The sequence below is a fragment of the Ixodes scapularis genome, unplaced genomic scaffold, assembly GCF_016920785.2.
Source record: "Ixodes scapularis isolate PalLabHiFi unplaced genomic scaffold, ASM1692078v2 PGA_scaffold44__24_contigs__length_19508400, whole genome shotgun sequence".
NCBI classification, from domain to species: Eukaryota; Metazoa; Arthropoda; class Arachnida; order Ixodida; family Ixodidae; genus Ixodes; species Ixodes scapularis.
This window is the reverse complement of record NW_024609873.1, coordinates 7,528,860-7,550,676: the sequence shown is the minus strand read 5'-3', so window position 1 is coordinate 7,550,676 and position 21,817 is coordinate 7,528,860. Positions and strand designations below refer to the sequence as shown.

Below are 21,817 nucleotides of genomic sequence, written 5' to 3'. Positions count from 1 at the left end.
TGCGTACCGCGTAGACCTGTTTTTAATAAACTGCTTAGGAACTGGTGTAGAAATTACGTGAATATTTTCCCTTCATGTTCGGGAAGTTTTCCTATTACATTTCAAACCAATTCAACGTACTGCTCTAATCTAGCTGCCTCCTTACGGAGGATGGGCCGGGCTCCCGCGACCGACCAACGACCTTTGTTGTAACATCGCTGCAATTCAAAGGCTTCCTTCGTAGAATAAAATAATCAAAAAGATGCGGATCAATGAACCGTACTCCATCGAATGAAACAGTTCCGCCAAAGATTATGTCTTTCGGCGCCCTCGCAGACCTAGCTTCATTCGATCAAGTACGGTCTATCGATCCGCATATACTCGATTCTTTCCTCTTCGGATATCGCCTACGACGATGAAAGTGCCCGTGTTCATACTATGAAATATGAACATAGTAGGCAAACAAACGTGGCAAGACCCTCGTAACCGTATTTGCCGCGCAGAAACTAGTTATATCGCATCAGATTCGTTGGGCGAGTTACCCCCTATGCATAAATGAAACAGGTGTATAAGGGACGCGTGCCGCCTGCTTCGTTGGTTACAAACCGAAATACGGACGCGAAAGTGCCTAGGGTTCGCTCAGAAATACTATCACATTCATTCATTACTGCAGTGGGCCTTTTAAAACCAATCTTCCCCTAGCAAAATGGCGCCGCGCCAGCCAAACGAATGCAGCACGCCAGCATGTTTCCAGGGACGAAATGGCACGGGACACGCCGATCTGCACAGTAGGCGCAGAGGTTCCTCCACTTCAAAGGAATACTCAAGTAGGCGCCACATACGAATACACCGAGCATAGTTTGGCTCCTTTTTTGCAGACAAATGTACAAGGCCTCCCCCTCGACCCTCCTTCAAAAACAAAAAATAAATGAAAGTAAATATATATATTTAGTATTTATTTATTTATTCAGATACCTACAGCGCCATGGGGCATTACAGTAGGGGGGGGAGAAGTTGGAAATGAAGAACACGAATAGTTATACAAAAGTTAAAAGAGCAATATTCACAAGCCATAAATCTTTCAGAATCACAACAAAGTGCAGGCTACATAAAAAATAAAAATGCGGTCTACTAAACACTCCGAACGTTGCTCAACTACTAACTAGACACTACAAGGTTAGTGTTGAATAAAACATATCGTTAGGAACAATGTTGACCACCGAGGCTGGCAAACCGTTCCAATCCCGTATTGTTTTAGGAAAAAAAGAGTTCATATAGACGTCACTTTTACAGCGGAATTCCTTGACCTTATACACATGATCCTTTCGTTGCGATATGTAATCTGGCGGGTGAAGGTAGGCATTTCTATCTATCCCAGTCCTACAGTGAAATACGTTATTAAAAATTTCAGTCGAAGGTTCTTCCTTCTAAAGCTTAACTCCTTCCATCCTAGGCTCTGTTTCGCACGAGTCATACTAAGTCGGCTGTCGTAATTGTTTAAAACAAAACGGGCAGCCCGTTTTGTTTTACTTTTTAGTACTTTTTTTTACTGCAAAGTACTTTTACAGTACTTTTTTTATTGCAAAAATAAGCTACGCATCGCCGAATGCCCATTCTCCGTCACAATGTAGCGTTAGCGGTTCGAACCAGATACCAAAGCTTCAGAACAATCCGCTCATACAAAAGTTGTGATTTTCTGAAACTTTTAATCGGACAATGGCTGCCGACGGAGCTCTGGAGCTCGATGGCGCTACATGAAGCTGAAGGACGTCATTTATTGAAAACGGCCGAAAACAGGCCCTATTCGCCCATCGAAATTTTCAGAAAATCACGTTTATAACTTTTGAAAAAAAAAACAAAAACAGATAGTTCTGAAACTTTGCCATCTTGTCCGGACCACTAAGGCTACATTGGAGGGACACGAGCGTTCGACAAGGCGTACCTAATTTTGCAATAAAAAAAATGAGGAAGGGGAGGGAGGGAGCGCGCTAGAGTCAGGCTTGGCCCCTTCCTATTACTGTGGTCACGGACTGTGTAGAAAACGCAGGGCACGCCGAGTTCCGAGCACCTAATTTTCGTTCCGTCGCTAATAAGATTGGGGTCATAGGCCGTTTAGAACGCTCAAGAAGGAAGCAAGATGCGTGAAGATAAGAAATCAGCCGTTAAGTTGGCTTCCCCACCTCCGAACTCATGATGAGGGAAAGCTAGATTCACAGAGTTTTCGGCCCGGTTTCAGCGCTCCCCCGCCGGAATTGTTACTGATAACTCCTTACACTGTCTGTGAATAGAGCTATGAATAGAGCCACTAAATAGAGTTAACGGTCGAAGTATAGGCGCTCCACTCCGCGATTCTCTCGTGGGTGCCACCAGTTTTGATGCTTAGTGCGGAGCGAGCGCGAACTGAGGATGGGTATACGACTCGAGAGAGCGAACTTTCCGCACCTTTCGATAAGGTGTGGGGAGGCTCGGACGATGTCGTTTCTCTCTCACGGGGCGTGATTAAGCATTTTTTTCTGCGAGAAAAAAAAGCGCTCCTCGCCGTTTCAGACAAAGCCTCGAATAGCTGGCAACAATGATTCTAAGCACCGGGTAAAAACTGCGAAGAGGAACGGGTGCCACGGCAATAAAACGTAAATTGATAATACGTTTTTGTTTTTTTACAGCAACATTACAGTGTCAGCAGGATACTTGACGGCTTCGCGCCGTCGACCGCGCTGCATATCGACCCGGGCCATTTTCGGCACTCCGCCGAAACATTCCACGGGCCGCTGATAACAAGATAACAAGCGAGCGAGATAACATGCATGGTCAGTAAAACTGTCCCCGCCTGGCAATCCGGCGGTGCACTGGGGTGCCCATGTGACCCACAATTAGCACAAACAACAACTCTCGGGAAATACGCGCATAAACCTGCCGTAGAATTTGACGATGCATCTTGTATCAGAAAGTAAGCGGAAAGCAAGTGCGTTACTTCCCCGTCATTGCACCTGACAGATATACAGTTTTATTTTCTAAACGAATAGCTAGAAACACGATGATAATAGTATGTGTTTGTTTCAATAAACTTTCAGTTCAGAGTGCACTTTGTCTCGTCTAGTTCCTCGTCTCTGTTTCTTCGGCGCTTTCCGTTTCCCACTCGTGACTATTTGTACCGAAGTGACACGTGAAAACACGCTTCCCTCTTACGCGCACAGCTGAAATGCTCTCTCCTCGATACACCCTTACTGGTCCCAAAACGTTATAAAATTTTAGCCCGGTGTTGTTACTCGGTTGAATACGAAACGCCTCTGCGGACTCTATGGTGCGCGCTCACACCTTCACCCTTCATTCAACCCATCTGCTCCCAAATGACACCTTAGCAACTCCGACGTCACACCTCAGCGGTAGCTGTGTTTCACTTCACGGGTTGCGTAAGTGTTTACAGTTTTTTGTTATATTTAGTTTTTTTTTTAATTCTGATTGCACGGTACAAAGGGTTTTACACCCTATCCCAGTCCAATACAATCAAATCAAATCCATTCCAATCCAATGACTGAGGTGTACAAAGCGTAGCATGGTGGCTCTAGCTACAGACAGTCTCTATTCCTGCAGATATTTATACAGGGTGCCTCTTCCTAGGCTTACCAGAACTGTAAGGAAAAAACAACAACGGAGAAGCTGCATTAATGCGGTTCATGCCGGTGAGTTATACGAGACAAAGATGAAAGAGCGTGTTGGTGAAAATACGGGAGTCAAAGAAAGAATAAAAACACTTAAGGACAAGGACAGACAGCACAGTTCTTTCATGAAAGAACTGTGCTGTCTGTCCTTGTCCTTAAGTGTTTTTATTCTTTCTTTGACTCCCGAGTTATACGTGCAGACGAACATAATATAGGGGTTGAAACGTCCCGATAATTCGGCTAACTAACTAATATATGTTCATTAACTTTTTAATTACTGAAAATAAACTTACGGTTACATTTAGAAATTTCATGAGCGTCATCGAAAACCAGAATATCAGTACTGGCTGCCTGTGCCGTGCGGCCAAAACACGCGACACGTCCGCGGCCCCAGCTTGGCTGGGAAAACGTTTGTGGCGTTCGTCGCGCTCCACCTCGGAGCGAGACCCTGGTTTGGAGAGGAACGCACTGGCAATCAGACTAACGGGAAGCAGTAAGGAGCACGCATCGATCGTTTCCGCTTATCGTAGCGTCGACTCGTTTAGCGTCTCTCGACCGCTGGGTGCCTAGCTCGTCGTCATGGGGCGATGAAACGTGGCACCACCTTCAGCGCCCCCCCCCTTGCCCCCTTTTTCCCACTCGCACACAATCGTGCTTGCCGATCGTGACTGCGTGCAAACGGACTACTCAAAGTGGCTCGGCTTGAATCAATAAACGACGCGCATGTCTACCACAGGGTGAAAGGGAGGGAGAACCAGGAGAGAGAGAAATAAAGATTAGGGAACGATGTTTTGTGTTTTTCTGCTTTCGGTTCGTTTCATTGTCGGAAAACGATCAGCGAAGTTGGCGGGAGGAAACCTGTTTGCCGGGATCCCCTTTTAACAAATAATGAATAATCGGGTAGCGTGCGCTGCGCGAATTCGCCCAACTCGAGGCCATTTGGAGGGGGTGTGTTCGTTAGCCGGACGACCTGAGCGACCGAGCCCTCGCCCTTCAATTTTCTCGTTGGCATTCGGTATTAAGTTCTCGTAAAAAAAAGAAAAAAGAAAAACTCTTTCGCTCGTCAAACGCCGGTGAGATTGGGGAAGCGGGTACCCCAAATACTGCTCGCATACAGGGTGTCCCGAAATTTGCTTTCTACGAGGTTTTTTTTCACCGCAGAAATAAACTATGCCTCACCCGAACGCTCACTCTCCCTTCACCCAACATGCAGTGCTAGAGGTCCGAACCGGATACCAAAGTTTTGGCGCTCAACCGTTACATCTTAATCAAAAGTTACGAGTGATTTTCTGAAATGTTCGAAGGGAAAATGCCGACCGACCGAGTACACGGAGCTCTAAGGCGACAGTTCTCGAAAACGGGCGAAAACGGGTCGCCATTTTCCCCATAAAAGTTTCAGGAAATCGCTCATTACTTCTGAATGAGATGGCAATCACTGAAACTTCGGCGTACGGTTCGGACCCCTAGCGCTACATTTGGTCGGAAAATGAGCGTTCGGCGATACGTAATTTAATTTTGCGCTTAAAAAACAAAACAAAACAAACAAAAAATACACTCGCAATTTTTTTTATTTTTTTTTTAGAGAGGGGGGGGGGGGAGGGAGGGGGGTACTTAGTATATCATAGAAAAGACACTGTGTTCGCTGCCGACATTTCGGGAAAATAATCTGCGGGCAAGCTCAGACATGTTCAAAAAACGTTTGCTTCGAACATATGTATGCTTCAAAGATGTGTGCAGAACTGTCTTTTGTATCGCGTATCAGCGGTATTAAGGTTCCTTGTCTATATTTTTTTGTAGTGCATTTTGAGAGCACTCCGTTGGAGAGTCTATAGATTTAAGAGATGGAGCGATTCGAAAATATGGACAGCGTTTGCAATTTCATGGCGGACAGACACTTCCTGCGTAGGTTGGGTGACGTATTTTTCGAGAGCTAATAATAGAGGTGCCACGAACGAAGGAACACGAATATTGTAAACTCTTTAGGGTGGCCCTAGCTTTTTGCGTCTGAATCTCGGTCTGAATCTCGGTTATCACGTATCGCGAGTGCGATACGTGATAACGATCTTTTTTTTTTTTTTTTTTTTTTTTACGGTTTGTTTGATATATCTACCGTGCGCGGAAAGCAAAGGGCGTGAGCGTACTCCGGCGTAGATCTAATTAATGTATTTACGCTATGCTACCCGTTTCATTGCGCACATTTAGGAGTTACCTTAAGATTAAAAAAACTTCGAAAACTACCCAGATCGTGTTTTATTCTTTCTAAAAAAACTTAGATCCAGCTTTATTCTCGACATCATTGACGTGCCGATTCCGAGCCGGTTCGCAAGTAAAAGCAACGCAAATATATTTAAAACGCAACTTTTTTTTATTTCGTTTTCTGTTTACAATTTAGGAAACTTGCACGCCACATTTATTTTATTTGTTAACGTCGCTACACTTTTCTGTTTCGTAATTTATTTGCATCCGCTATATTCTCGGTCATTCCTGCGTCTTCAGTACGGCGCTATCAAGTTTTACTTGATCCTGACGAGATGCTATCTCCATATAAATAAAACATTCGTCTGAAAAAGAAAAAAGTTTGGTACACGGATGTTTTTTTCAAACATCGCTGAAAAAAAAAAAAATGAAAAGTCTAACAAGATTTTTTTGTGTCCCGTGTTATTTATAAAATTTAATATAAAAAGACTAAATTAATCAATGTCTGCGAGAAGTTACGACCTACAGAAATGCATCGTCTTTGAAGGTAAAAAAAAATTTTAGAGAGAAATAAAAAAAAATAAGAGACAAAAAAAATGACGAGATTAGGAAACAAAACGAAAAAAACATCAAACAATATTGGAAAACGTACTTTAGAGGTCACGTGATGACCTGCCATGCAGAAAGAAAGATGAACCCGTTGCCGAGTCCTAAATACACGCATGTCCGGTCGGAAGAAAAAAACGAGCTAAGGAGTAAAAGGAGGTAGAAAACAGAAGGGACTCGAGAAACTACCCCTTCCTCATTTTAGGACTCTATCATAATACAGAACCAACAACGTAGTACGCTGGCGTCGCCTGTGCAGTCGATCCCGCTTTATTTATTCGTGGAAATAATCTGCTCTAATCTAAAATAACAAACGACATATTTGTTCTATTCCTCGTCGCAAAAAAAAAAAAAAAAAACAGCAACAACAAAAAACGGAAATTTTGCGAGACGCCCAATCTTAGAAACATGTTCTCAACTTGCGCCTTTCATTTGGCGGCACAAGTTCCTAAAATTTGACACGCTTCCGCGGACTCACACCAGTAAAAACAGCTTCTTTTGACATAAAAAAAAACTGAAAACGTACGTTTTTAATATAATTCTCTCTTTTTAGGATCCATTGGAAATCAATATGCGCGCAGCTCCGGGACTGCCCGGTTCCGCTTTTCTTTTGTAAGCAGACTGTTGTCAGGCCTCTCTATCTGCGTCGTGTCCCTGGCCCGATTGAAGGATGCCGTTCTCGTACGCCGTGCAGTCCGTGAAGCTAAAACTGCCGCTGCATCGAGAAGTAAATATTCCAAACTGAAGACAACTGAGCCCGATAAAAGCGTTCTGGAGTCGAGCCCAGTTCGAACATCGGCATCGGTCGCAGCAACGACAGTGTCTACCCGTTAACTGTGCTTCGTATGCCGCGAGGCAGACGGGTGGTGGACGTCACTCGCGACCGACCAATCACAGACGGAGGGCGATACGGCCACGCGCGGAATTTCGTCCTCTGATTGCTCCTCGCCACTCCGAATCATTGCCACGCGATGTCGTAAAGCGCGCGGTTGAACGCCGATTCGGCTGAGCATCGTATTGGCACGCAGTCGTGTAAGCTGTGTACCGCCTGACGCACACTACAGTCACCGGCGATACGAGCTGGCACGCGCGAGCGGCGACCAAGCAGTGCGGTCCGCGCAGACTAGCGGGCAGCGAGGGAAGCGGCCGCGGCGGCGTTCAAATTCGTGGACGCAGCCTCGGCTCCGCGTGCAATACCTCTCAACCATCTTCCTCACGTAGGATGGTGTGTGTTAACTTGTGGACGCGAGGGGTGCGTCCACAAGTTAAAACACTGATACAGCCGCTGGCACGCTTTGCTCGCTGCCCGCTAGATTGCGCGGTTTGCACTGCATGGTCGCCGCTCGCGCACTCCAGCTCACATCGCCGGTTACTGCACAGAGCGCGAGACAGCCAACGCGACCAGGCGATGGCCGCTTTAACCTGTTTTTTTTTTTTTTTTTTTTTTGTCTTAGAACTAACATTGTGCGGTCAAAGCAAATATACAGTCAGTGACAGTATAAAAAACGCATGGCGTGGCAGGTTCCGAGCATCTCATTATCGCTCCACGGCCAATGAGAGGGAGGCATTATCCGTTACGGACGCCAAAGAGCCAGTCACGAAGCAGAAAACCTGCTTCACGCCCCGCGATGCTACCACCTATAAGGTAAGGTGGGGCAAAATGAGACGCGGGGAAAAATGCGACAGTTTTGTGTTTCGCGACGGCCAGCTCCTAGACGAGCAACCGGAGTAGTTTCAAACTTCACCGAGAGGTGCCGTGGTCCGTGCACCTTATATATGTGTAAAAAATGAGAGCGGTTGGCAAAACTGTTCCGCAGAAAAAAAAAAATGCGAATTTGAGGTTGACGATTTTACCCCACGCCAAAAAGGCGCCAAATTCAACGCGAGGGTTCGTTTCGAGACGTGCAACCCGGTTGGCATCGACTATTCTGCCAAGGTACGCTTCATTATCTCCATGTGGAGCACATTTGAACGACCTGTGATTGTATTTTTTAACGAAATAATTATTTCCGTGAAAACATACGCACAAGGCAAAACGTAACAATCTGGCATCCTATGACGCGCATGTCAATAGCGCACGAGCCTCGTCTTTGCTCCGGAGCCATATGATTGTTCTCCCGGTGTTTAGGACGATCCGAACGTATGAAAGAAAAACAACACGAGTTTCATTGCGCAAAAGTGAAACGAAGAACCTTCTCGAAGGTGTCAAGCAACAGCGTCTCTCCCTTCTCACTGCTGCCACACGTTTTGGCGTACCGAAGGATGCGCTTCAAAGGCATTGTTTCAATTTTCCCCGCAGGGCGCAATATTCACCGAGCATATAGTCGAGACATCTAAGAACACTCCCACGTCGTATTCTTTAAATATTGACGCAAAAATAAAAATTACAGTTGAAACGAAAAGTTTCTGTTTCAGTTTGCCCCACCTCACCCTATCGTAGTGAGGTAGAGTGTGCCCATTAAAGGTACTAACGTAACCGGAAAAAATTTTTATTCGCCAACACCGTGTCGAAGCACAATGCCAAAAAGAGCCGTTGAGGCGTTCGCGTTAAGCCTCGATCACAGTGCTGGGTTACTTATGGCCCACGCCGAGGGTCAACCAACGCAACAACCCAGCTGCCCAGAACTGTCGCCGGATGCCGCCTAATTAAAGGAGGGGTGAGCCGAGTCCGTTGCCGTTGGAAGAGGCTCCAGCGACGCCGCCACCTACTGGAGGCAGGCCTAGGATACAATAGGCGGGGCAAGTTCCTCTTAGCCGAAAGAGGAGGGGGTCCCCTGTGTCCACCTTCATCGAGGTCGACCTCTCCTCGGTCAGGGGCATTCCGTTCGGATTATCGTCTGCCGCCACACGCGGATTATCGGGGGCGAAACCCTTTCTCGAGTCGCGACGCCGCCTGCTTAAAAAAAACCGTCGGGATCAACGCCTCACGAGCCGACAGCGGACCCATTGTTGGCGCCTCCTCGGTGCGGCTTCGAGTGAGAAAGCGCCTTGGCGCCATCGCGTCAAGGATGTCTGCCGCGACGTTGCCTGGCTGCGTTCGCGTGCGACGTTCGTTGCCGGCTCGGCCGCCATGAGCTGCTAACGCTGGGGCACAGAACACCGACGAGTGACCTTATAAAAGAAGTGGTCGCGAATGTGCTCTCTGACTTTGTGCATCGCATAAAATAAACAGCGTACACTCGAAGAGAGAGAGAGACCCGGCTCCTCGTCGTTACCGCTCGGTCGCAGTCCGGTGCTTGGCCCAAGTCGCCCCTCCACCACGGACCCCGCTCGGTCTCGACAGCCGCCGTCGTACAAAAGGCAGTCCGCACGCACCATCCGGGGCGCGTTTATTCGTCGTGCGACAGTCCCGTCATGTCGGTCGTATAAAACCTGTCCGCGCGCATGTTCGAAGCCCACGTACGATCGAAGCAGACGAACGTGCCCGAGACGCAGTCTCTTCTGGCGTCGTGTGAGCGGCATACACCGCGTCCTTTTGCACGACGGACGATCAGTTCCACGAGCGCGGCGGAGAAAAAAAGACAGCTAGACTCGGGTTCTATCCGCTAATCCTTCCAGCCGGAGCTCGGCGTTCTAACGTCTCCTCTTTTCCCCTCAGTTTCTCGGCGCAGGGAGTCCAATTTGCGTCACACGACGCTGCGCTGGCTTTCCCGCAGGCACACGATAGCTGCGGGGAAGTGGCCGCCGCAGGCCGCGTCAGTCCACTGCCTCGTGCACCGCCCAGGTTTTAGAGCTAGGAAACGAACACAATGGGGATCGCGAGTTCGTCCGCTTCTGGCGCAGGGGTTGTGATGATGTCAGAACGCCAAACTTTTATTGGCCGATTGAAAAAAGAAAAATGGGTAGACCTCGAGACATCTAAGCATTAAGGTCTACCCAGTATCCTTCCAATCGAAGCCAATCTGAGCTCGGAGTTGTTCGGACGCCAGCGCAAGTCCCGCGCAAGAAGCGGACGACTTGCTCTCCCCATGCAGCCTTTCTCGAAACCCCATAGAGATACACTGGCGGTGGCCATTTGTTGAGAACGAAGCGTGCGAGAAAATCCGAGTCGTCGTCGGACGCCGAAGACAGCGCTCGCTTTCGATACCGAGCCGAGCCGAGTTCACAGCGAACGCTCATGCCGCCCTCGTGTCCAAAGCACGCTCATCGTAGGTGATCGACCAATGCCGGACTCGGAAAATTGGCGCAGTAGCTTCTATATGGCGCACCCTTTTGAAAAAAAGAGTCTATTGCCACTAACGAGAAAAGAGTCAAAGCCCCCCAGTCTCAGGGTAAACGACGAAATGGTTCTATTGCCACGTTGAACAGGATGATAAAGACCCCGAGACTGGGGTGGACAAATGAGATAAAAATAGTAAGGGAGAAAGAAAAAAAAGAGAGAAACAAAACGTCTCGTATTACCCCATAAGTTACAACTAAACCCTAAAAAAAAAAAAAAAAAAAAAAACGAAAACCAAAAGGACAGCACACGCTATTGTGAATTTCAAATAAACATTAAGCACCTTCTCCACTTCAGATCACTTAAACAAAATTAAAAAACACACAAAAAAGAAAGCGCGCGCGCTACCGCAGGCCAGAAAAGAAATACAACAAAGCTTGGCGCAAAACACGAAAAAACAAAAAGCGAAAGAGGACAGTAATTGAAGCCCCGTTTCTCGAAGGAGTAGATGTATTCAAGAGGCCCGACTGTTGGCGCTACCGCAGACAAATTTGCTCCGGTGTAAAAGAAAATCGTCCCAGACGATGGTCCGAATTCCCCCTGTGGAACGGTCAAAAGAAACGGCGGGATCCAAAACGATCGGTCGTTTGGCAGCGCTCCAAAAACGTGAGCCTTCCGTGCCCAACACTCCGACCGGGCTTCAACCCTATCCCCAAATCAGGAAATCCGGAACGTGAGGCTCGAGAGGAAGAGAGGGAAAGGGAGAGAGGCGTTGGAAGGAAGAAACAAAGAGGGAGAGAGGGAATATGCTTCTGCGCACGCTCCTTGGAAACAGAAGGTCATCTGCTCAGGGAAGGCGTCGTCATGGCAACGCCGGCTGAGAGAAGCAGACGACAGCCGAGACGGGCCGAACAACGAAACTTCTTGGCAAAAAAAGGAAGAAAAAAATTAGGTCAAGAGCGTTACATTTTGACATAAAAATGTAAAAGACGAGTCGGACGTCGGTCAAACACATACTCGCTTCGCTGAGAAACAGGCGATGGACAATATTTAGTAATATACGATAAAAAAAAAAACGCAATCAATATGTCCCAAATAAAAGGGGCAAGATGGCCACGGAAATCCAATTATTATCGGGTTTTATCGTTTTAGATCCCGCTTGGCAAGTCCGCAAAAATTATGCACCATTGCAGGGCGGTTTTAGAAGAAAAGGTTCGGTCGGCTATCAGACGCTAGGTGTAGTAAACCTAAACACATCTTCACGTACTAAAATTTAAAACCCACGCACGTACTACTCATCTATTGAAACTTGGTAGCAGTCGACTAACATACATTGTCCAACTATTTGGCTTTCCCGTTGAAACCCACAAAGAGTAAGTGCATGGAGTCATGTTTGCCAAAGACAACTAAGAAAAGGAAAAAATGAGACGTTTACAGTTCTCTGTAATGCCGAATTACAGCGCAGCTCTTCAGAAGGAGAGGGTACGGAGCGGAGGGTATGACCCTCCTTCCCCTCCCCTCCTCCTCTGGTGTTCCCCTTCCATTTAGCGGAAATTTTTCGCTAAATTTTTCCGCCAAATTTAGCGGGAAAACGTCCCATAATGCAACGCGCCCGCTTACGCCGACGCCGCTCAAGCCCGAAACGGGCGCCTAAAGGCGCGTTCTCTGCGATGAAAGTTATCGCGCGATCTAGTCGCGCGATAACTTTCATCGCAAAAGCGACCATCGCGGGCAAAAAGCGACGCGATTTGAGCAGTCGCTCCTCGACCCGACTTTTTTGCGATGCAATCTAGTCGCGGAGCGGCTGAGCCAATCAACGGCGTTCGGAGCGAGAGTTTTTGAGAAGCGACTCGCCAACGAAGGCGTTGGACTCGCTCATCGCGCACGCCGGTGTGACCATCCAACTTTTTTTGCGATGCGATCTAGTCGCATCGCGCGACTGCTCACATCGCCGGTGGGAATGCGCCTTAAGAGCTGCGCGCTAAAAGGTCAAGTTTTTCCAAAGAGAGCACTGTACTCCATTCACGCCTAAGCCGACAATGCGGTGGGAGCGTGATCACGTGGTGAAAGGTAGACGTATGACTAGTCCAACGACCATGTAGCATCCACCGCACTGTCAGCTTGGTGGTGAACAAAGTCTATGCGGAACGCAAATTCGTCTGCTGCTTCCTCTGCAGGGGTTGTGGTGACGTCAAAATGCCGAGCTCCGATTGGCTCTGATTGAAGGGTAGTGGGCAGAGCTCAGAGCAAGCTGCCTTGAGGTCTACCCACCATCCTTCAAGCAGAGCCAATCAGAGCTCGGAGTTCTGACGTCATTACGACCCCTGCAAAGGAAGCAGACCAACTTGCGCTCCGCATAGATCGCTCCATAGACCTGTTTCTGTCGGCCAGGGGGCGCTGTAGCGTTCAATGGACGCGACCACAAAAAAGGCATTTTCGCTAGCGTCCGCGAGACGCGACTATTTAATAGGGAGCTTTCGTAGATCGTTTCCGCTGTCTCGCCACGTTCTCTGCAACCCGATTCGAGATCTGGGACTCTGCAGACAAGGCTAGCGCCGCGCATCCACAGTAGTGGCGTTTTCGTTCGGGAGAGCGCAGCGGGGGTGGGAATGCGGTCTATGAAAACACCCTAATGCTGACGTGAAGCAGCGTCTAGCAGCCCATCATGCACGATTCACGGGCATAAAGTAGCGTCTGTCAGCATCCCTCACCGTCTGTCCATGGGCATTGACACAGCGTTTGAAGGGATGCAACGCGACGCACAACAGAAATTCGATTTAAAAATATCAAATTTTGCTCGTCCGGGGCGCTGCTCAAAACTTGAGAGCTACAGGTCTATTGTTTGACCCTCGTGCTACGGTACGTGGAAGGGGTCTTCGACCGGAGTTTAGCGTCTTATCCCGCCCATACACCAAAAATGGTCTCGGAGAGGAAACAAATGCCGTAACTGAAACCGGCGTCTCATGTTGTGGGATGTCGCAATCCTGGCGGTTGGTGGTTGAAGCCCCAGCAAAAAGTACAAACAAAAAGCGAGTGCTGCTCTCCTCGCGACACCCCAACTCCTGGCCGTTGAAACTTCCGTGGATTGTCAAACTCAAGAGTTACCCGCAGCCGAACTTATCTAGTACCGCTGCTGCGACACCGCCAGGGTCGGGGCCGGCGACAATGTGACAATTCTATGACGTCATCGAACGGATATCGGCAGGACACTTTTGAGGACACGCGTTCCAGGGACCATACTCGTACTAAAGATGTCAGGGGACGCGAGGTCGTAAGAAGTTAGCGAATTTAACCCGAGTCACAGCCTCCTGCATGAGGCTATGCACAAGCGCACTAATCGAGCCAAGCGTGTCGATGAAGGAGTCGACGACCGCGCTCATATGTAGCAGACGACGCGGGCGGCGGCGGCGTCTGCTCCCGAGACCCGTCGTCATAGCAACAGGCGGCCACCGAAAAGGAGGAGCAGACGACGCGCTGGGAAGAAATATCCCAGCAAGAGGCGCGCGAGGGTCATTTTCTTTTCCCTTTTACCTCTTTACCCCATCTTATTCCTACTCCGGAGACGAGCGAGGCGGGCGCTCCCTCTTGGGGAAACCGGAAGGAAGCAAATAATAGAGGGCGAGGAGGAAGTAGCCGGAACAGGAACCGGGACTAGTTCCGGTTGCCGCTTGCGGTCGCTGGAGCGGAACGCGACCCGGGTTCCCCGAGGGCGCCCTTGGCTCCCGATGGGGAGGAGCCGTCTGTCAGCGAGAGGGGTCGTTTACGACAACACGCCCGCCCGGGGCTCCTTTCAACGCCACAAAAATGTTAATGTTTACATTTTTATGTAAGCGTACGGACTCACCGCCGGGCCGATTATCACCGCTAACGCTTATGCAACAAATTTAACGGAAATTTAATAACTAGGGACACTCCGAAGATCGTTTCCGCCGTCTCGCAACGCTTCCTGCAACGAGGCTCCCCGCAGCGCAGGCCCCGCCACTGCGCATGTCCGCGCCTAGCCTTGCCTGCAGAGTTGTGCAGGGATCTCGTAGCGGGTTTCGGAAAGCGTTGGGGTACGGCGGAAACGATCTACGAAAAGCAATAGCGTGAGGTAATTACAATTTAGACACCACGTGGTACTTTCCCTCCCCCGCAAGGGGCGACCAGGTTCGCGAAAAGCCTTTTCATTTGCGGTAAGGCGTGTTCCGCCATTTTGATGAGCAGAGTCCGCCACTTTCCTCGTCTTCTTGCGCGTAACCACTTAAGTTTTCGGCGTCGTTCTCGGTGGTGGTAAAAAGGCACAAGTGTGGCCGAGCCACTCCGTCGACGACAGAACTCACTAAAAACGACCGGAGATGTATTTGGGCCGCATAAGACCACGCTTATTCCGTTTTTTTCCTTTTTTCCAAGTCGCTCTGGTGGCATCCACCGCGGCCATTTTGACCGCCGACGGGTTGACTTCTCTATCGCCAGCTCACCTTAGTAGGTACCCATAATAACCGCTACGTATACAAAGAGAGTACCAGCCCACAATCTTTTTGTTTATTTTCTCCCCTATTCTGCCTGGCGCAGTCAATTACGACGCGAAGGAACTCGAGCGATCTGAAAAAAATAAGAAAAAAAACACTGCTTTCGCGCACAGAACGACATAGGGCGAAAGTTCATCAACGTGGCGTTCGGCGAGATTTCTCGTCGAAAGTACATCACCCGAAACCGCCCTATATCTACCACGTGGCCTCGGTTAGGGACGGATAAATCGCCGGGAGAAGGTACCCTTTATTCTCTAAATGTGACAGGCCGATGGATGCCGTGATACGGCGAACCAGTGGGATTGATTATAGCTTTTAAATGCGTCAGCATTTGTTGCCCTGCTGCATGCAGCCGTCTTTGGTTTGGACTGATTTCGTAAGGCCTGAAGGTTTCGTAAAGCCGCGCCGCGGTTCCTGCCGTGCTCTTTCGTAAGAGGGAAAGAATCTTCTCGCATGCTTCTAATGACGAGCCACTGTTCACCCCTCTTACGATGGAACCGGGACGTAGGCACGTGGTCTCGTTTCCCCAGTACGCACAACGTACGCGACAACGTGAAACCGAGACGCAGCGACGACGCCGTTTGCGCGAAACCGCCGACACCCGGCCGGAAAGATGGGCTCTTCGAAGACGACAGTGTAGGCGTACCGTAGGCGGCGATCGAGGGAAGCTGTGCTGGCTGCTTCTGAAATCACCGATGCCCAGGAAGACAGACTGGCTCTCCGAAAAGAACGAACCCTGCGCTAAATGCTAACGGATTCCGTCGAGAGTTAGCGTAGCGACAGCAGCGATTTCGGCAATTTTGTATTCTTATTTTTACTACAAAACGACCATTTACTGTTTTTTCTATGCGGAGGGCAAGTTCGTCTGCTCTTTGCGCAGGGGGTAGCGGTGACGTCAGAACGCCGAGCCCTGATTGGCTGATCGCGACCCCCTATCTGAGCGTCGTCTGCTGCTTTGCAACGTCGTCTGCTCGCGACGGCGTCTGCGTCTGTCTTACCTTTCCTACGACTTTCGAAAGTGCAGAGGCCAGAGGCCAGGTTCACGAAACGATCTTACGCCAAAAATATGCGTAAGACAAAAATTGAGAACAAATTCGTATTCATGAAACGAAATTTTTGCAAGTTTTGCGCAGGTTACGACGAAATCCTACGACAGCTCCGAAGCTGTCATAGCAGTTCTTACGATCAAATCGGCATGGCCGACAGCGTCGCGGTCGCGACGACCCACGGACGTTTATTTTTCTACGTACGCTTCTCACGCGTCCCGACTTCAAGCAGCAAGAAAAAAGTAAAAAGTACTTGAAACAGACCACGACGAACAAGAACGCTGCATCCACAAACACCCGGGAAAAGCTCCAACGGCCACGATTACACCGAACAGGACCAAGCGAGTACGGCAGTTAGGCTTAGCAGGCACTCTGCGACTCGGCGACCGTCTGCCCACGACCGGCTGGCGTGCTGAATGGAATATGCCCGCGCGACCCTTGTGAACCCTTATCGTCTTATACTTTGATCGCTGATCTCAGTTTTAGATTAATAAGAGGTCACTTTCTTCCTCTTGTTATCTCCTTGTTTCCCGAGGCAACGGTGACTCTCGCCGGTGAAAAAGCGGTGAATCTCTGAGAGACGCATGAAAGGTAAAGCAGCCATCGCTTTGTCTAGCAGACGTAAAGCAGACGACGTTAACTGCGCCAACCCGCCGACGCCGTTAAAGAGTGAGGAGTCTCGCCGCACACGAAAGGAGGGAAAAAGTATTTGGTGGGAACTTGCGGACACTAACCACCCTCACTCTCGGTTCTTAGCAAACAAATCTCGGCGCCTCGGGACACCTCGCCAGTGAGTCCTTTGACTTCCCTCCTTGATGCGCGTCTGCTAGTTGTTAGACATAAACAACGTACCACTCGAGTTATTTCGTCTGCCTCTCTGAAAGGCGAAGTCGAGCTGGCTCGCAAAGACCTGCACTTCCGAAGGTCGCAGGAAAGGTAAGACAGACACAGACGACGTTGCCAGCAGACGGCGTTGCAAAGGAGCAGACGACGCTCAGATAGGGGGTCGCGATCAGCCAATCAGGGCTCGGCGTTCTGACGTCACCGCTACTTCCTTCCTCATGCGCAGAAGACGAAAATGAGCCCACTTGCGAGGCGTATATATATTTTGAACAAAATACATTGATTGATGGACATCGACGGATCGTGCATTTTACCGTTGAGTTACTAAGAAAGTCAGAATAATGTAGTAGAACAGCCTTTTTTGTTGTCTATTTAAGCGAGAAAATTGGAACTGGCATGGTTAATTTCGAGCGTCCGTCAGTTCTGTCTTTGGAAGCCAATGGTAAAGTTGCAACCTCAGGATTTTTTTTTTTTTTTCTTCTGCGAAGCAGACACGTTTGGATTTTGAACTTAAGCCGCGTTTAGACAAAGCTGAAGATGTTACAAAAATGCAGTCAAAGTAATGAGACACGCGGTTGGGCTCGTGTAACGTAAGAAACGTAACAAAAATAATGTTGTTGTTTTTTATAAAGAAACTACAGCGTACCTTTAAATAAATGAAACAGGGATACCTGCCTCATCATTTTCGAACATCCAGCAATTGTTCAACGAAGTCCCCATTACTATCTCATTTTATTTTGCCAACGCGCTGAGTAAGATGTCTAATTCCGGCAGCGCTTGCTTCGTGTGGAGCCCGCACAGAGGATGCAAGTTTTCGAACGACAAGGAGCTGACACTGAAGGTGACAAGCTCCAAAGCTGAAGCAAGCACTCTTCTCTGCTTTCAACCGAGTTAATCATGACTCGGCTGAAGGCGAACAGCGCGACACAATGTAAATAAGAGTTCATATTTATTGTGCATGAAATATTACGGTCGTGCGGCATGCGCTGCGATGCGCTTGCTGCATCGCAGCGCATCGCTTTTTTTTTTTATAAGTTCATTCTCACGTCCTTCTTTCGTGCGTTGGGTTAAACAAGATTGCTCCGACCATTAGGTGAACAAATATTCAGTATACGTGTAATTACTTAGCAAAAAAAGAAAATAACAATAATACTAATAATAAAGCGAAACTCGTTTGTTTGGGGTAGAGCGGGTGCAATCAGGGGGCAAAGACGGGAGGAGAACGAGGCAAATCATAAGCGCTGGCATCGATGGTCCCACAGAAAGAACGAGAAGGAGAGTGACGGAAGAGCACAGAAAGAAAGCAAACGAAAGCTTAGGTCTGTTTGTTTTGCCGCCACGAGTTGATATTGCTCAAACGATATTATATATATATATAGGCAATTTCACCTCGAATCGTGCAGGCACAAAGGGTCGAATTTTTAATAAGCTATAGCGCCGCCTCTAAAAACGCAGTCGCCACAAACCGCAAGTTCGTCGGATTGTTTGCTCTCGACTTACGAATTTTAAAAGAGACCGCGGCGGAAAGCAGTGTTTTTCACATCCGTCGTGGGTCGGATGTTTCGCTCGATCTCCCGCCGTGGATTTTCGGTTCACATCATATTAACTTTTAAGCACTCTGTGAGCACAGTTTAAAGGCTCTAATGCCATAAAAAAATTTTAGGCGCTTTGATTTTTTTCTGTAAAATGTCAAAAACGCACCATCGGTTAATTGTTGATGAACTTTGACAATTAAATACTGGCGATCTACTTGGGTTACGTCAATATTTTTATGTCTATGGAGAGCCCAAAACACGCTCTTTATATATATATATATTATAAAATGACTCAGATATATAGAATTCCCTTTGCGGTATGTCTACGTTAATATTATGCTAAAACCAAAAAAAATATCAATTTTGAGATCGAGTTTCTCACAAAACCCATTTTATTATTTTTATTTTTTTTGTTACAATTTAGATGTGATAGTTGTCTGCTCGAAAAGAAAGTCTAGAAAATGTTATTTTGTTCGTATGTTCTATATTTGCAAGACCTAAGTCAGACATAGCTACCCACGCGTTTCTATGAATTGTGAAAACGTTTTGTTGCAGTTTTGTCTGCGTTTCGTAATCAATTATAAACGCAGTTTGTGGTATTGAATAGTTATTTATAGGCGATAGGTCTACCAGGCGTGGACCTATCGCCTTGCCACCGGTCGGACCTAAATCTTTTATTCGTTTAACGTAATTTTCGTTACAATCGGTGATGGGCAATTTTATTCTTACTAATTTGTTTTTATTCCCTACCCCTCTCCGTGCCAATCTCTCCGTGTGTTACAGACTGTCTTGTGTGTCTTTTCGTTTGTGTATTACGGAAGCGAAAGGCCGTTCCCTGGTGATCTGTGCGATGTGCGGTGAACAAAGCCTGGCGTTTGGTTTCAGAAATAATTGGGTATATAATACACAATTCTTTCTGAAACCAAACGCTCGTCATTATCGCGGCCGGCTCCACTTGCTTAGGCGAGCCGGCCGCGATAATGACGAATCACACGCCCGGAAGGGCGAAACGACAACTTTACCGGCGCTCTTTCCTGTTTAGTTTCGGTTTGACGCCATTTACTAAAGTGACATTTCTCAACCCCGTATAGGCCTACTAGGAATTTTTTTAATCTAAATTTGACGACACAGCTAGACCATACTGTGGTCGATCTTCAATCCTCTAAATACATTATGTGCCCTCAAGTGAAAAATTAAAAAGTTAGTGAAAACATTTGAGTTAATTAGCTAACTAATTACCTAATTTCACCATTTTTCTAGAGGCCGCCATGGCCACGAACACTTCCCCAGGGCTCACATTACTCTATCTCACGTTCCCTTTTTTTTTTTTTTTTTTTTGAAAATTTAGTGCAGTTAAAGAAAAGCACGGTATATATATATATATATATATCTGTGTGTGTATTGCGATTCCTGTGTTTTAGTATCAAACCTAGAAAAGAACGAGTTACAGAGCTTACAGGTGATATAGGCCCTTTGGGACGACCAACTGGGACCACCTATGTCAGCGTCTATGCCCCGCCGTTTCGAAGCAACCGCAATGCATAGGAGGCACGGGACTTTTCACTCTACATTATTAACTGAATGGGTGCAATGGAAGAAACTTACAGTTCAAAAATTCGACTTTTTTCAGCTCCAGATACGATGTGGGGAAGTTCGGACAAGACCGCTTTGCGTTGTCGCGGACTGCTCTAATGTTTCCGAAACACAAAATCGATAGGAAAAGCGTTCCCTGCGATTCCAGATCACGCCTCGGCTAGAACTGGCAACGATGCATTCTAAGTACCGAGGCTAGGCTATGGGTAGCGCGAGCTATACTGCCCATTATAAAGGGTACAGCCATTAGCACCCATCCATCCATCCAGATCACCCAACAGTCGTCACTCTGAAGCTCAGCCTTATTTAGTGGCTCTATCCATCGACTCGAGTCGCTGGCGTCAAGCTAGTGCGGTACGCAGATGCTTCGCTTCATGGGAATCTTGTTTCTGCGCACGCGCAGTGCCCATACCCGGTAATGGGCAAGCGCGGGCTAGTCTGTAAGCTGTGTGTTGGTGAATACGGCGAGCACGCATACGGGGGGGGGGGGGGGGGGGGGGGGGAGGGGGGGGGGACACGACAATCGGAGGACAGCAGAGCGAACGCACAGGGACACGCGATGACGTCAAGCTCGTGTCGTCAGTGGTTGAATGAGGTCGGGAGTAAAGAAAAGCACGAGACGCGCAAGGAGCGGGCGAACTTGCACGCCGTCTAGTCCGAGAATCACAGGGCGGGGCGAATACACCGGACGTCCTGTTATCGCTCCGCGCCACTCGCCGGTGAGAACGTCCAAGAGCGAAGCATGCTCCCAATTGGAAGCGTGCGACCTCTGCGTGCGACGAGAGAGTAGCGCCAAACTGCAGCCCCTAGACGAAGCGTTTCGCATTGACCGCGGCCGGACTGGCGTAGAAGCCAACCTTAGATTATAATCAATGTCAGATTCCCTGAGCACAGCGCTATACAAGACGTACGGACGTGCAGTCGGCGCTAACTTTTGACAGCTCAGCTGTTAAGGGCTAGTTTCCCCAGTATCAAGTCCCAGACGCGGACAAGACTCTGTAGGCGCACCAGAAGAGGTCGGAGCGGGCAGCGCCTCATTATGCGACGTAACACGTGGACCCTGTTACTGGTGGAGCTAGTAATCAAGGCGGAGTGTCGCGCAGTATATATATATAAATATATACCGAAAGACAGCCCTGAGCTAAAGCGGCTCGACCTTACGACACAGGCTCGAGAAGAGGGGGGTTTCCCTTACCGGGATCGAACCTCCATAGGTCCTTGAGCGGCAAGTTGGCCGACCTTCCGGCCAGCAGGTAGAAGCAGCCGTCCTGCGAGATGCACATGGCGTGCTTGGAGCGCGAGCTGGGCGCCAGCGGGCCACACCCGCGCTGCTGCTCTTCGGGCCCGGCCTCGGAGGAGGCGACCGGCGCCGCCGCCTGCACCTGGGACCACATGCTGCTCACGGGGTCGCTGCCGATCGCAGACGACCCTCCGCTCGAGTCACCTGCCGACAAATCAACCCATCACGATTATGCGAAACAAACAAGAAGTTATAAAGCGCTATTTTGATCTACTGCCCAAACTTTACGTATACAGAAACACATCCGGGCAGCGTGACTTGACATCGCGTGACACTGCGCCACGTGACGCGGTCGGATGACACATACTGGCGTCCTACTGAATGTTGTCGAACGTCAGTCAGCCGAATTTAACGCGGTACAGCTCGTCTTACCTTTGTATCCGCCAAAAA

At 48.6% G+C, this 21,817-nt stretch overlaps 1 protein-coding gene across 1 annotated transcript in view; it reads right to left on the bottom strand.

The window, feature by feature from the left end:
- The window catches only part of LOC8024836, a 59,341-nt gene extending 37,788 nt beyond the window's left edge, over nucleotides 1–21,553 (bottom strand). The window contains exon 1 of the mRNA XM_029992950.4: nucleotides 21,323–21,553. Within this exon, the coding sequence (XP_029848810.4) occupies nucleotides 21,323–21,521 (199 nt within the window). The 5' untranslated portion in view covers nucleotides 21,522–21,553. The remainder of the gene's footprint in view (nucleotides 1–21,322) is intronic.
- Nucleotides 21,554–21,817: the final 264 nt, after the last annotated feature.